This window comes from Thermobia domestica, chromosome 7, assembly GCF_964235325.1.
Source record: "Thermobia domestica chromosome 7, izTheDome1.hap1.1, whole genome shotgun sequence".
Lineage (NCBI taxonomy): Eukaryota > Metazoa > Arthropoda > Insecta > Zygentoma > Lepismatidae > Thermobia > Thermobia domestica.
The window spans coordinates 12,003,172-12,017,976 of NC_137460.1; the positions used below are offsets into that span (position 1 = coordinate 12,003,172).

At 38.6% G+C, this 14,805-nt stretch overlaps 1 protein-coding gene across 1 annotated transcript in view; it reads right to left on the reverse strand.

Moving 5' to 3' along the window:
• The window catches only part of LOC145689855 (carboxypeptidase B-like), a 107,069-nt gene extending 99,250 nt beyond the window's left edge, over window positions 1-7,819 (reverse strand). Inside the window, exon 1 of the mRNA XM_081764119.1 lies at window positions 7,408-7,819. Coding sequence (XP_081620245.1) covers window positions 7,408-7,505 — 98 coding nt within the window. The 5' untranslated portion in view covers window positions 7,506-7,819. The remainder of the gene's footprint in view (window positions 1-7,407) is intronic.
• Between the last annotated feature and the right edge of the window lie 6,986 nt (window positions 7,820-14,805).

A 14,805-nucleotide genomic window follows, 5' to 3' on the forward strand; every position in this document is an offset into this window, starting at 1 on the left:
CATGTACACAGTCTTGAAAGTGTGATAAAACATGTTTTTCCATCTTGCAAGGAGTCGAACCCAGTGTTCAATTTTCTGGGACGTCTTGTTTGCTACCTGCTATCGCCCTCCCGCTGATATAAAGAAAGAAAGAAAGAAAAAAAAACAGTTTCGCCGCTTTCGAAATAACGGATTCTTTTGGACAGGGAGAGAAAGTGCGCCAAAATACACGTTTTTAATGAGGAGGTTCACTGTTTGTCCTCTAGAGTGCAGTGCTACAGGGGTGGTGATACCTTTCTTGCGTACAAGAAGTTGTAAAATCTAAACAATAAATAGAAAGATCGGGTAGCAAGGTCTTTTTTATGACAGCTACATGATTCATGTAAAATGGAAACGTACCATAAGATCCAGGATTGCACGCGTTCCTCTCACTTCTGTTCCGAAATTCGCTAGTACGGGAAGCATATCTCTAGACATTCGGAAGCTGGTTGTAGGGAAAAGAAGTTTGGCGTTAGGAAAGAGATATTGGGTTTCCATCTACTACCTTGATTTAGTTATGTACACAGTAAAAAATGGTTGTGTTAATTCAACTCAATTTTAACACAGGGCAGTGGTTCCAGCGTGACTACCACTATGTGGTGTTAATTCAACACAGGCCCCGCGGTGTTGACTTTTAACACAGGAGGTGTGTTACGTTTTTAACACAAAACCGGTGTTGAGCGGTGTTAAATTCGGAGCTGTGTTAGTATTTTCAGTGTTGATTCAACACCATGTCAGGGTCAGCAGTGTGGGGAAAAGTGTTGAGTGTAACTTATGGCGGTGTTGCACGAACACGAAAAAATGTAACACAGTGTGTAGTGTGTTAATTTTTTGTGTTACACCATGTCAAGTATCAATATAACACAGTCCTTGTGTTATTTCAACATCATTTTCTTATTATTTCAACACACAATCTGTGTCATAATTTAAGGTCAAAGCCGTATAAGTAACACCGTTTTCGTGTTAATTCAACACTCCCTGTGTTAAAATTCAAGGTCAGACCACCAGATTAACACCGTTTTTGGTGTTAGTTCGGTTCCACTTCTGTGTTACTACGACACCTATTTATGTGTTGAAATCAACTCCGTGTGATGTGTTGATGTAACCATTTTTCCGTGTTGGAAAAGGTTGTGGTGTGCATGCTTACGCTTACCGAAGATTCTAATTTTAAAATAAGAATAGTAAACTACAGAACACTTCATTTAGAAAATCTTCATAAACTTTTTTGTCGTCTTCCCCAACATTTATTGTGAAGTATTTCTTGATGATGCGAAACACAACCTTCACCAACATCTTGTTCAAGAATGATAGGAAACTCTTACTTATATCCTTATAATTTGTTTGCCTCTTAATCCTGATTCTACTTGTTTTCCGACATTTTTGAAGCACAAACCCCGGTGTCGACTGGTGAGTTCTAGTGCAGTGTAGAAGTTGCACAGTAATACGATGTTGTTTCTCGCTGTTGACATATTTCTTCAGGAACATTATGTAAAACAATTGTAAAACACATCGCGCGGTTTGCATGTTGAAATTTTGTGTATACCTGGATTTGTTTAAGTATTTCTTTCTACTGTGTTTCTCTGTAGCTTCAATTTATAAGCCTTTATAATTAGATGCCCAACATATTTGGCAATCACGCAGAAAACAACACCGAATTCTACACTTGTGTTAATTTTACACACAGGCTGTGTGTCATTTCAACTACTGGCATTTGACACATGACTCCAAATGGAGAGTGAGTTGCTCTAATCACCTGTTTGTGTTATATTTTAACACAATCGTGTTAACACATAGGCATGTCGTTGAAATAACTCAACGAATTTTTGCAGTGTACATTTTTACTTTTTTCAAGAAAAAGAATTACAATATTAGGTCGATTTTCAAACACATCATTAAATAAGAAAATAGTTTTTTTATTATTATTATTACGGCCTACACTATTGTACACTGATGAAATTTCGCCCATTTGGCTCATTTCGGCTATTGAGTTTGACATGCTTGATTTTAAGATTTCTGCCGTCATTTGTTTGAGAATGGTAAATCTTGCAGTTGAGTCCTTTGCTGCTTTTAATTTCAGTTCGGTTTCGGGATTAGAACTTTCAATAGCTGTCTGATGTCCTTAAGGCTATTACTGATCTCATTTTTGTCCGAATTAAAGTGTTCTTCTGGGTGGTTAAATACCGCTTATGCACGAAGGTTTTGATGATAACATAGAAGCTGCATTCAAAACAACGATCATAGCTGTCTATTGTGTAGGTCTGAATGTTTGTATTTTCTACTTCTTCATTTGTGGTATACTCGGCGCACACACAATGGAAGTTCAGGAGAAAGCACTCGCCTGCAGAGAAAATAAGCATGCCATTTGAAATACCTATTCATGCTGAACGGTTGTGAACTTTTCGAGAGATTCAACGTTAAATGTACGATTGTGTCTCCTAGCGACCTACCGTTATTATGCAGTTTTGAACAACACCAACAGATTATGGCAGGAGATTCCTACATAGTATGAAACTTCTTCATCCGGACGTTATGATGTACACTCATGTCCAAAAGATTGTCACGTATCTATAACTGTCTTCTTGTAAGAACATAATTTGATAATGATTTTGCAGGGTACTTTTAATACTGATACTATGTGTATAATCGGGAAATGTATATTTGTGGTAAATTTCATAGGAAAAGAATTATAAATACGAAAATTAGAATAAGTAAACAAAATGTTGCTAAATAGACAAGAAAGTTTTATTTTTGTTTTATTGTTCTTATTTACTGCTCTTTTGACATGAAATTTTCCACATACATGTCTTTGCCTATTATACACATACTACAATATAAGAAATACCGGACGAATTCGTTTTCGAATTATATTCCTACAACAATATATTTATAGACATGCGACAATAATTTTGGACATGAGTGTACAAACGAAACAATCAAATAAAGTTCGTGTCCATGCTAATGAATCAGTTCCGATCATAGCGATACATTGGGATGTCTCAGTTTGCGTTCCATAAGGCAGGTAATCAAACAAATTATATACCTTTTGAATTAAAAATTTGCTTTTCGCTTTGGTTATGCAAACTGTTCCCTTGATGGATGCAACGCAATTGCATATATAAAATGTTCATGGTGCAAGGCAGTCTTTTGCCTGCATCATTTCTTTATAGAACAGAACAACAACAGTGATCAATTATCATCTCTAACCTATCATTATTGTGAACAGTATAATGACTAATTTTAACTAATAAACCCCTCAGTTAGTGCATTCCGATATTTTTCAATTGGTGTGTCATTATTTGTTGCTAATAATGTACGTAACGCGTTTAAATGCGCATATACTCATTTTTTTAAAATATAAAGTTTCAAGTTGAATCTCTCGAACAGTTTCCAACCGTACAGGAATTTTCTTGGAGCTCCTCCGTGGCTAAGCGGTTAGCTTTGGCGTGGGAGACCCGGGTTCGATTCCCGGCGGGAGCTCATGTGGTTCGGATTCCACGTTAATCAGTAGGTCCACGTCTCATATAGCCTCGCGGCCGAAAGGGACGTTAAACTTAAAATCAAGTCAAGTCAAGTCAGGAATTTTATTAGCTTGTTATATCAGCATGAATTGGTCCTCCACATGGCATGCTTACAAGGAACGGACATGAAACCTGTCATCCGGACATCCGAATCAAACCTAGTCCATTCGATAAACATAACAAAGATATGTTCATGCACAAACAGTTAGGTACCGCGGACAACAGAATAAGTCCCTGGGCCCACTAACCCTGTTAGTATTAGGGATGGCCACAAAGTTCCGATCCCGGCGGAACCGGTTCCACGAGGAACCGGTTCTCGGAGATCCGGTGTTCAGAACCGGTTCCGGACCTGGATCTTAGGAACCGGTTCCAGAACTGGATCTTAGGAACCGGTTCCGGACCTGGATCCGAAAACCCGGTTCCAGAACCGGATCTTAAGAACCGGTTCCAGATCTGGATCTGAAAACCCGGTTCCAGAACGGTTCCAGACCTGGATCCGAAAGCCCCCAAAGACCCGTAAAGGAGGCACAAAGCTCCCTTCAAAAGAAATGCAAAGAGGACCGTGCGCTTGTGCCTTCCCCGCTCAGACCCGCTTGTGCCCCCATAAAAAAAAATTTGGTCCACCAGTGGGTGTTTAGCCAAATTAGTTGGCCAGTTTTCCTGTTTAGCCAATGAGTTTGCCAGTTACCCAGTTCATTTAGCCAAATAAGACAAGCTGCTGCCGCCTGGGCGCCTGCCTGTCGCTTCCAACATTTCATCTAGCATACTGTTCACAGCCTGCCAGCAGCTCGGGTTTAGCGTAGGGATGGTCATAAAGTTTCGGTTCCAGCGGAACCGGTTCCACGAGGAACCGGTTCTTGGAGATCCGGATTTCAGAACCGGTTCTGGATCCGGTTCCAGACCTGGATCCGAAAACCGGTTCCAGACCTGGATCCGAAGAACCGGTTCCAGACCTGGATCCGAAAAACCGGTTCCGGAACCGGATCTTCTAGAACCGGATCCGTTCACACCCGAAAACCGGTTCCACTAGGAACCGGTTCTGGCCATCCCTAGTTAGTATAAAGAAAACCGTTGACTCGCAGTGAAATAGCTTTGCATCAACACTGTTCATTGGAAAGTCATGGTTTATAGTTCATTCTCTTCAGCATGAAATAATTCTTCCAGACGTGCTACATATTGTGACCCTTAACGTACTTGAACAGAGCAAACTGGGAGAATGTCGGGCATGTTCCCTCCAGAAATCCCTTCCATCAACTTCGGACCCCTCTGGAGTGGCCCCGGGTAAAAACACATAATCCAAATGTATCTCGAAAAATACTATAGGGAATAAGAAATGTGTGTACCAAGTTTTGTATTGATAGACAGAATAAGTATGAGGGGAAAGCGTGAATTGGTATACAAGCTGTGTGTACATTTTCTTGGGGTACTCCCGTTTCCTCCCTCTTTCTCATCCCACAAATTCTTTCATCTTCATTTATTTCTTTTAATCATCCGTCTCCCTTAGCCTAAAGCACTTAATCGTGGAACGTTAAACTCAAATAATTCATTTTTTTTCATTTGTTAGTAAACGTATCAAAATTCACTGTCTGGATTTTAAAGTGCAAGGTTTTTAAAGATTTTAAAAATAATACTGACCTTTTGTTTGAGCTGATTTGTTAGTGCGTGCTACTTCAGTGTACGAAGTCCCTGGTTCTATTTCCGGTGGGAGCACTAAAACTTTCCCTGTTGACCTAGCATCAAGAGACAATCGGGATTTCTCTACTTAAATTAAGAGATAGCGAACTCTGGTTCAGAAAACCAGAGATAATGACGTCTCGGAGCTGATCCTCTGATGAAAATGAAATGAAATCTTTGAGTTTAACGTTCTACGACTATGTCCATTAGGCTAAGGGAGACGATAACTGAAGCAAGTGAATGATAATGGAAGATTTGGTGGAATGAGAAAGTGAGAGGAAACGAGAAAACCTACGGACACGATATGGTCTACCACAAGCTTACTTGGCCGGGATCGTACCAGGGACCTCACGCACCAGAGGTCTGTTCCACTGATTATGTATCATCCAATTCTACGTCTCCTTCTATCCGCTCATAGAGCTTCGCTTCATCGGAGCCAGGGAGTTCAAGTTAATACTTTTCCCTACCTGTTAGCTAATTTCATGGGTATTTCAATTACGTGTAACTGAAGAAAATTGAAAAACAATGTGACTTCTTTATTGTCTCTCCTAATTCACATCACCTCTGTGCACTGTAATAAAAGTATTAAATTTCGTGTCGCAAGAGTCGATGAAGGACTGGTATTGCGTGCATTTCAGCCAGTGTAACGTGGTAAGAATTCCTCAAAAATCTTCCTCTCTTCCCCAGAATCAGTAGACCACTAATTTTAAATTTACTAAATGCTTCAGCTCAACACTGATGTTACGATATTATTTAAAGTGTTTTCCAGTGGCGGGTCCGGGGGGGGGGGGGGGCGATGGTCCCCCCCAGAAGAGGAAACTTTCTGATTTTATATACAAATAAAACTCACCCAAGAGTTTGAAGCTCTTAAAAGTAGCTCTAAGTAGTAGTATTACAACCCACCGCACCCCCCCAGAAGTCCGTCCTGGATCCGCCCCTGGTGTTTTCATTGTATAAATTATAGTTTCTATTTATTTTCTTTTAAGTTGTGAGCTAGATAAGGATGCTCGCAAGATGAGGCAAAATTTTCGTGACGAGATACAAGACAAGACATAACTTTCACGAACTCTTTGAGACGAGACCAAACCAATACAGATACACTTTCCGAGACGAGACGACGCACTTCCAATAGAAACAGATACACTTTCCGAGACGAGACGATGTACTCACAATAGAAACAGTCATGCTTTCTGAGACAAGACAACTTTAATGGTACCTTTTCGAGACGAGACGATGCACTTACAATAGAAGCAAGTACACTTTCCGAGACGAGATGACGCACTTCCAGTAGAAACACATATTCTTTCCGAGACAAGACAATGCACTTACAATAGAAACAGACAAGCTTTTCGAGACGAGACATCACTTTTACGCACTTTTTCGAGACGAGACAGCACTTTTCCAAAAGACATAGACACACTCTGTGAGACAATATATTTTCAGGATACCTTGGAGACAAGATGACGCTTTTTCAATGGAAACAGATACGGTACTGTCCGAGACTAGCCATCATTTTCACGAAACCTTTTTCGAGATAAGTAGAAATTAAAAAAAGAATGAAATTTTTCAATTTTACGTCTTACGATTATGCCGTGTAGGCTAACGGTGATAATGAGAAATGAATGAATGAAATAGTGGTGTGATGAAAGTGGGAGGAAACGGAAGAACTCCGAGAAAACTTACGCACACGGTGTTTGTCCACCACAGAGTTCATTTGGCTTGAGGGGGATTGAACCAGGGACCCTAAGCACCAAAGCTGAAAGCTCTACCACTGAGCCACTGCGGCCCCCAAACCAGTAGAAGCAGACACATTTTTTAAGACGAGACCACTATCAAGACGTTATTTCTTGACGAGACGAGACGACCAAAGCTATTGCTTCGTAGGAGGCAACTGTATCGTGATCCCATTTAAATGATCCAACTATTGTTTTCGCGATCTCCTAAAATTTTAACGACACAATTTTCTCAATGTCTCTTCAGTTGCGAAGGACTCAATTCGACTCCCGGTAAGAGTTAATGTAGCTCGGATCTCACGTTAATTGTGCATGCTTTTAAAAGGCACGTTAAAATTCCAAAGAACAACTTTCTCAGGCAAAGAAATTGATCACACTCCGACTGTAATATATTTTTTAATATATATAAAAGTACAATTGTGCAAAATAATGTTTGAAACAAAATAAAAATAAACAGTACCTACCCTTTGTAAGATTTGTAGTCCGCCGTAGTTAAAACAAATAATACAGGTACAACCACAAATTTCACAAATGAAAGCAAATCCATTCCGTCGCGTCGCATGCGAAGAGATGATACCAGCGCAGTGACTACAATGCAATTAAAAGCGTGTTTTGCTTCACTTCTGGTCTATTCACAATCAACAAACCACACCAGAAGACCAAAAGAGAGTAGCAAAGCGTCTTGGAATCCCGTAACAGTGACACAAAAAGAAAAAAAAAGCGCCAAAGAAGAAAACATTACGCTATTCCCCTTTATTAGGTCACTTTCGAAAGCTCGTTATTTACTCCCACCTTTGAGAGAAAATCTTGTACGTTTTAATACTCGGTTTTCCCACAGTGGAAAAAGGGCTTCCATGTAAAGCACACACCAATTGCATATCTATCTCTCTTTCTCTTTCTTTGTTGTTGTAGATTACCAACTGCAATTAACAAGACAACTGACTTGTTGAGGAAGCTCTCAGAACTACATTCCACCTTCTCTTTATTTTTTTTTTCCTTAAATCTCTTGACTGGTTTTTCTTTAATGGGTGCATCTACTTAGAAATCAATGTCGCAATTTATTCAGTGATATTTATAGAATAGCTATTTTACACGGTTGTTCCGAAAATACATATGAAGCATTTATTATGAATATATTTACAAGTTATGTCCATATTAAGGTAACAGCAAATCCAGCGGGTCCAGTTCTCTTTTTATTTTGTAGTAATTCGAAGATAAATGTCTTAGTCTGTCAGTCACAGTAATAGATGTCGATAGCAGGGGTGGCCAACCATCAAATCGCGAAAGATAGTCCGCGGTGGTCCAGGGGCGGATCCAGGGGGAGGGCGATCGGGGCAATCGCTCCCCCCAGAAGAGGAAGCTTTCTTACATATATATATATATATATATATATATATATATATATATATATATATATATATATATATATATATATATATATATATATATATATATATATATAAGACCCATCCCAAAGTTTGGAGCCCTTAAAAGTAGCAGTATGACAACCCACCGCCTCCCCCAGAAGTCGGTCCTGGATCCGCCTCTGCGGTGGTCTGTGTCATACTATTTGTATCCATCACTTTATTTTACGTTATTTATCACGTTGTCACGTTATTTTATGTTTTATGATCCCTCTAGTTCTATAATTGATACTTTCTTTTTTTCTTCGAGTTTTCCGTTTTCGTTCTCTTAAGACTTCTAATTTCACAACTGAGTCCTCTGTATTGTTTGGAAGGGGGGATACAGTGGCAAATTGGTAGAGTGCTTACCTTTGGTGTGTGGAGTCCGTAGTTTGATCCCCGGTCCAGTAAGTTTGTAGTGGACAACATTGTGGATTTTCTAGAGCAGCGTTTCCCAATGGGCTGCTGGTGTGCTGCGAGGAATCGAAACAAAATTATTAATTTTATAGCAATCAAATTGCAAAACGTAGGGAAAAATGTATATTTGTATTTCACATGATTATGAAACTCTACTATGAATCTACAATTATAAGTTTCATACCGTGTTACTATTCTGTACATTTCTAATGTTGAAAAAAGTATGTGTTATCATTGTTATGACCATTATTGTTTCTTTATTGTTGCAGACTATTTCGTAACTTGAAAATTCAAAATATCATTCAATCATTTTGACAAATTACCTACATTTGTGTTTTAAAAGTAAAAGAGATTTGTTTGTTCGTTCGTTATTTAGTGATCTTCCTTCTTAGTAAAAGGTTGGATACAGTTTTTAAAAAGAAAGCCTATTTTTAAAAATCTGAATCCAATATTTCATTGCAATTGTTTTCTATTTTTAAATTAGAATGAAAAATAAGCATAATGATTTACCACGGTGAAAAACAGCGATGGAGGTTTCTTCTCTGTGACAAGATCAATAATCACAGAAAAAATACAAGTGTGCTTTATATTTACAAATAATAATATCTATAAGTGTGCCGCGAGAATCCAAGTAACACTCGTAGTGTGCCGTAAGTTGAAAAAGGTTGGGAAACGATGTTCTAGAGGTACTCCCGTTTTCCTTCCACATTTTCATTCTACCAATTATGCAGCATACACTTGCTTGATCATCATCTCCCTTAGCCTAACAGGCATACTCGTGGGACGTTAAAAAGGAAATACTGTTTTCTTTATGAAAGCTAAGCTTTATGAGTCCACCTATTTATATACCTTTGTGTGTTCTATGACCCTATTGACAAGTATGCAAATTTTCACCGGACGTATTTAGCAGCCAAATTCGACCATACAAGCAGGGGCGGATCCAGGACGGACTTCTGGGGTGGGGCGGTGGGTTGTAATACTTATACTTAGAGCTACTTTTAACAGCTCAAAACTCTGGGATGGATTTTATTTATATATAAAATTTAAAAAAGTTTCCTCTTCTGGGGGGCGATCGCCCCGATCGACCCCTCCTGGATTCGCCACTGCATATAAGTTTGGTTTGGCTTAAATTCTGTCATATTATTTCAAGTGGCTCTCTAACATCCTCACGACCCTGACTCAACATCAAATTTTCTTGAATGCAACTTGATATCACTTGCTTGACTACAAGGGTGAACTTTTTTTTACCACACTTTTTTTTAAAGAAATAATTAGGTTTGCTTCTCACATAGAGTGCTCCTACCAGTTTCTGACCCTCTTTGCAAATCATGTACATTTTTCTCAGTACCTCTATACGTTTTGTCGTACCAACTAGTGAATATTGTCCATCCTGCCTTCTCCAAACGCATAATTAAAAAGCATTTACAGTAGTATTTATTTTCTTTTTCGTAGCGACCATATTTGGTTCCTATGTGGGCCAATATTTCGAATTACAGAGCGTAATGTACAGTAGTAGAGCTCCCATCCCTGTTTTGAGGGGTCGCTGGTTTGATCCCAGACCAAATAAGTTTGCGGTGGAAACATTGTGTTCAGGCGCGGATCCAAGGGGGGGGCTATAGGAGCTTGACGCTCAGGTATACACTGGATAAAATGGGCTTCAATCCTGCTTTACACTGGATAAAGCTGCAAATTATGGTTTAGCCCCTCCCTTGATCATATCCTGGATCCGCCAATGATCTGTACACACTGAAAAAAATCATATGTGAGGTACGTAAAAACGTAGGTTACATGTGTAAATCCTGTAGTTTTTGGACATAATATACACCAAACGTATAACGAGAAAAGTATATTTTATACGTACTTTCCGCATTAATGTTCCCAGTAAACGTACTTTCCATACGAACGAAAGAACTGTATACAGGGGTTCAGGATCCCACATACAGATTGACGTATGTAATATATAGCTGACGTATGTAACATATGTATACGTGTGTAATATACGGAAAACTGTTAGATGTCAGACATCCATCAACGGCATGATGTAATATCTAACGAAATAAAAAGGCAGCACGCAAGTAGCATATGGATGAGATATGCTCGTACTGATTTCTATAGTAAACATAAAGATCCTGTATATTTGTACAATATATCGCTCTCCGAATAACGAATTTTTCTCAGTGTAGATTATCCGAGTCCAGGGCCGTGCCGTGGGAGGGGGGGGCGAGCGGGCCCACGGCCCCGGTCGCCAAAGTAAGGGGCGAAAATTTCGGGAGAAAAAAATATAGGAAAAATTGCTTTGAATATATGTATAGGGGCGCCGTCGTATACTCTCGCCCCGGGCGCTGATTTTCCACGGCACGGCACTTCCCGAATCCCAACTAACCAAGCTCTCGGCTCACTGAAGCGGTCCTAAGAAAAAAGAGAAATGCCAGAGCGAACGGTATGCGTTATAGTGTATGAGCAGAAGCCGAGGCGATGCAATAATTGGTTAAATTACCAAAAATTCAACTTACACTAGGACGATTGAACATGCTGTAGAGCAGCCGTGTCCAACAGCCGGCCCGCGGGCCATATGCGGCCCGCCTAACCCTGTCTTCCGGCCCGCTTTTCAGTTATTGAAAACAATAATTACAATTTTTCTTTTTACAAAACCTGTTAAGAGTGAACTGGAAATTTCCCATCGATCACACAGTGCGAAACGTAGTAACGCCTTGAAGACAAGCACTTGGCAAGCGTAGGTACTTGGGGGAAATTTCCCTCGGTATATGTATTGCTAGATGTACCGACAAAGTTTTAAATACATTATTCTGCTCCACTTTAGTGAGTAAATACAGTATTTTGGTTACCAGTATAACAGCTGTTTTGTGATATTGTGATGTAAATTACGATGAAGATGTTCCATCATTTAATACTATACTATTCAATTGTCGTAAAAATGATATACCTACAGTGAGGCCCGCGACGCCATTTAGTGCTCTGTAATTGGCCCGCCCACTGATCTAACGAGGAAGGTCCATAAACTGTGAGAGTTAAATTTTGATTAAAATTATTGACAAAATTCAGTTCGAGTTGCTAAGTAACGTAGTAATAGTCACTCGATGCGCAAATGCTTCATTGAGCTGCTATACGGACGCCATCTTGAAATCTAGTAGGCAATGTCCAAGAATACCCTTTTGGTACAAAAATGAAAAAAAGCTTTTGATAGACCTGACTTCAGTATTGTAAACCGAAATAGAGCATCTATATGTGGGAGTACTTCCAGTGTATGATCGCCATCTTGAAAGGCGCCATATTGAATCGCAGTCAAATGTGATATATGGCAAGGGGGTCATGTGGGGTATCAAATAGCACTGGAATTTACTCCTGAATCCATTTCCGTAACCAAAGTTTACATATCTGTTTTTACGTCAGAGTTAAGAGCTCTCTAACCCACACGAACATATAAAAACTGTGCGAGTCAGATGTGTTATGAAACCGAGCACTTGCAGGGTTTTAACTAATGTAGTGGTAGTCACTTGATGTACAATAGCCACGATACCAATCAGATCTTGAGCCTAATGAGAGAAATCGTTAATTAAATTGAAATGCCTTTAGTGAAAAATTGAAAGCAGCATGCTACAAATTATACCTATTTCGAAGTGCGAAGGAATAGACTGGTGATCGATGAAACACATGTTTAATAGTACTGACGAGCAGAGAATACCAAAGGGTTTGTTCGGATATACTGTATATTAGAAAAAATATATATACTGGTGTATATTAGTTGAACGACCAAAATGGTTTGGATTCTACTATAATCAATAGGTCCACGTTTCCTTTAGCGTAGCAGATATAAGTGTGGGACGTTAAACTGAATCAAACCAAAATTCTATTTTAGGCAATTTTACATGGTCCATTATAGTGTGTTAATTTTTCTTCTCCAATCTTGAAACCTTACACAAAGACCCTCATTATTGCAGAATATTGAATTCTTTTCCAATACTCATACTTGACAACCTATAATTTACCATGCATATTACGAAGTTAAAATACTTTAATGTATTTATTTTCAGTATGTTTAAATAAAATCGATTTATTGCTGACGCATTGAACAATGAAGTGGATTTAAATTATCAGTTCACAGCCTATTCTTAGAAGAAGATACACCTGGAAACTTGGAATTCACTTTTCTTGTGTCCGTTCTGCTATTAGTGATAAGATAGTGCATACACACCTGCTACGAATAGATGGCAATAAAGATTATTACAAGATTCGATACCAAGTTGCAATCCATTAAACAAGCCTCTTTCTTTCTTTTTCTTTCAATATTAAATAATTAAATATCTGTATCTTTCCACCTTTAACGATAAAACACTCGCTTATAATAAGGGCAAGACTAGTTCTCATATTAAAACTGTGATAAGTAACTAATTATAGCAGGTCTTCCTTAAAGTCCGAGGATTTATTTATTACTCGTATTTAAATTACGTACTTGACAACTCAAGAAATTCATTTTGGGACTTGTTTATTCATTTGCTTTAACATTCACAATGATATGTATGGCTCTTTTTTATGTTTAAAATACTCTATGGGAATGGGGTGAATTTCCCCAATATTGTACTCCGTATTATTAAAAACTGACAAAGCAATTAGTTCCTTTGACTTTACTGTTGTTTAGGGTTTTAAGACATAGCACGCAGAATTTAGAATGCTTTCCTAGGCAATTCAACATGGGTGTGCAGTGAGGTGTATGGTACCTGTCTTCGAATGACAAACGGTAGTAGTACAGCAATTTTGGTGCGGACAGGCGTGTGACGTTCGGCACGAACGCATTTGTTGGACCAGTGAAACATTCGTTCTATGCATAAAATGCGAACATTTAATCCGATAAACGTAGTCAACATTTTAAATCAAGCAGTCGTGGGAAAATATAGTGTCATGAGTGAGAATGTGGTAGAAGAGAAGACATTTGCAGGTACATTGCTTGCAATGATAGCAAGCAAATATGATGGTGACGTTTCTCTAACAGTTAGTGACACATTAGATGTAGACACTGACACAGAGAATGAGCATGAATATTCGACAAAAGAAATGGATTTGGAACAGATAACTAGTCCATCAATTAGTGAGCCTTCTAAGAGCGAGTATGAGATGTCATCCCTAAGCCGGACTAAATCTAAATTGTTGAAATGGCTTGATTGTTGAAATGGATACCCAAACCTTTAACAATGGAACTGTTTCAACAGTGAAGAAAATTCTAAATAAAAAATCGGCACGGATTGTTCCCTTTAATAGGTTATGAAGTTCCTTCTCTAAAAATTTGAAGTCTCTAGGTTGAAATTTATAAGAGAAATTGTAAATTTTCGTGAAAGGTAAAAAAATACATGGGAGAGATACGAAGACTGTAGTGACATCTATCGGCAAAACTTGTCCCTTTACACTAATCTTAAGGCTTCGGAGGGCAACAACCGTACTCATTTCATTTTATTTCATTCAACATTCAATTCAATAATACTAACCAGCAATAAGAGCATTTCCAGAAGTAACTTGAAAAGAATTATTTTTTTCTTATTAACTTCTACAGGTTTTATACTAATTGCTCTATGTACTTTAATATTATACTCATTAAACAATTCTTATAATATATCTATCCATTTATAATTTCCTTGAGTACAAAATTTTTTCCACATGTTTTGTTTAAGAGTTCTGTTAAAACGTTCAATGATATGTTGCTTTACTAACACATGCTCAAAATTGAAAAATTCTCAAAGTATCAAATCTCTATGACTTACGGTTTCCGAGATATGGTTCCTTAAACTTCCCGAAATCCGATTTTTTCCCCAATATGTGGGGAACGGTGGACATTTGACCAGTGGCCACTGGCAGGGGTGCTCACAAGGGGGGCTATGACGCAAACTGCGTCATTGAAATATTTGGGGGGATAAAAATCTATATAAAAATGTTTGAGGCGGTGTAAAAATTAATCGACAAATTTTTTTTTTCATGGAAGAACACCTACGGATAGACAATTGAGGGGAAGGTGCGTCATGGACATGAGGGGGG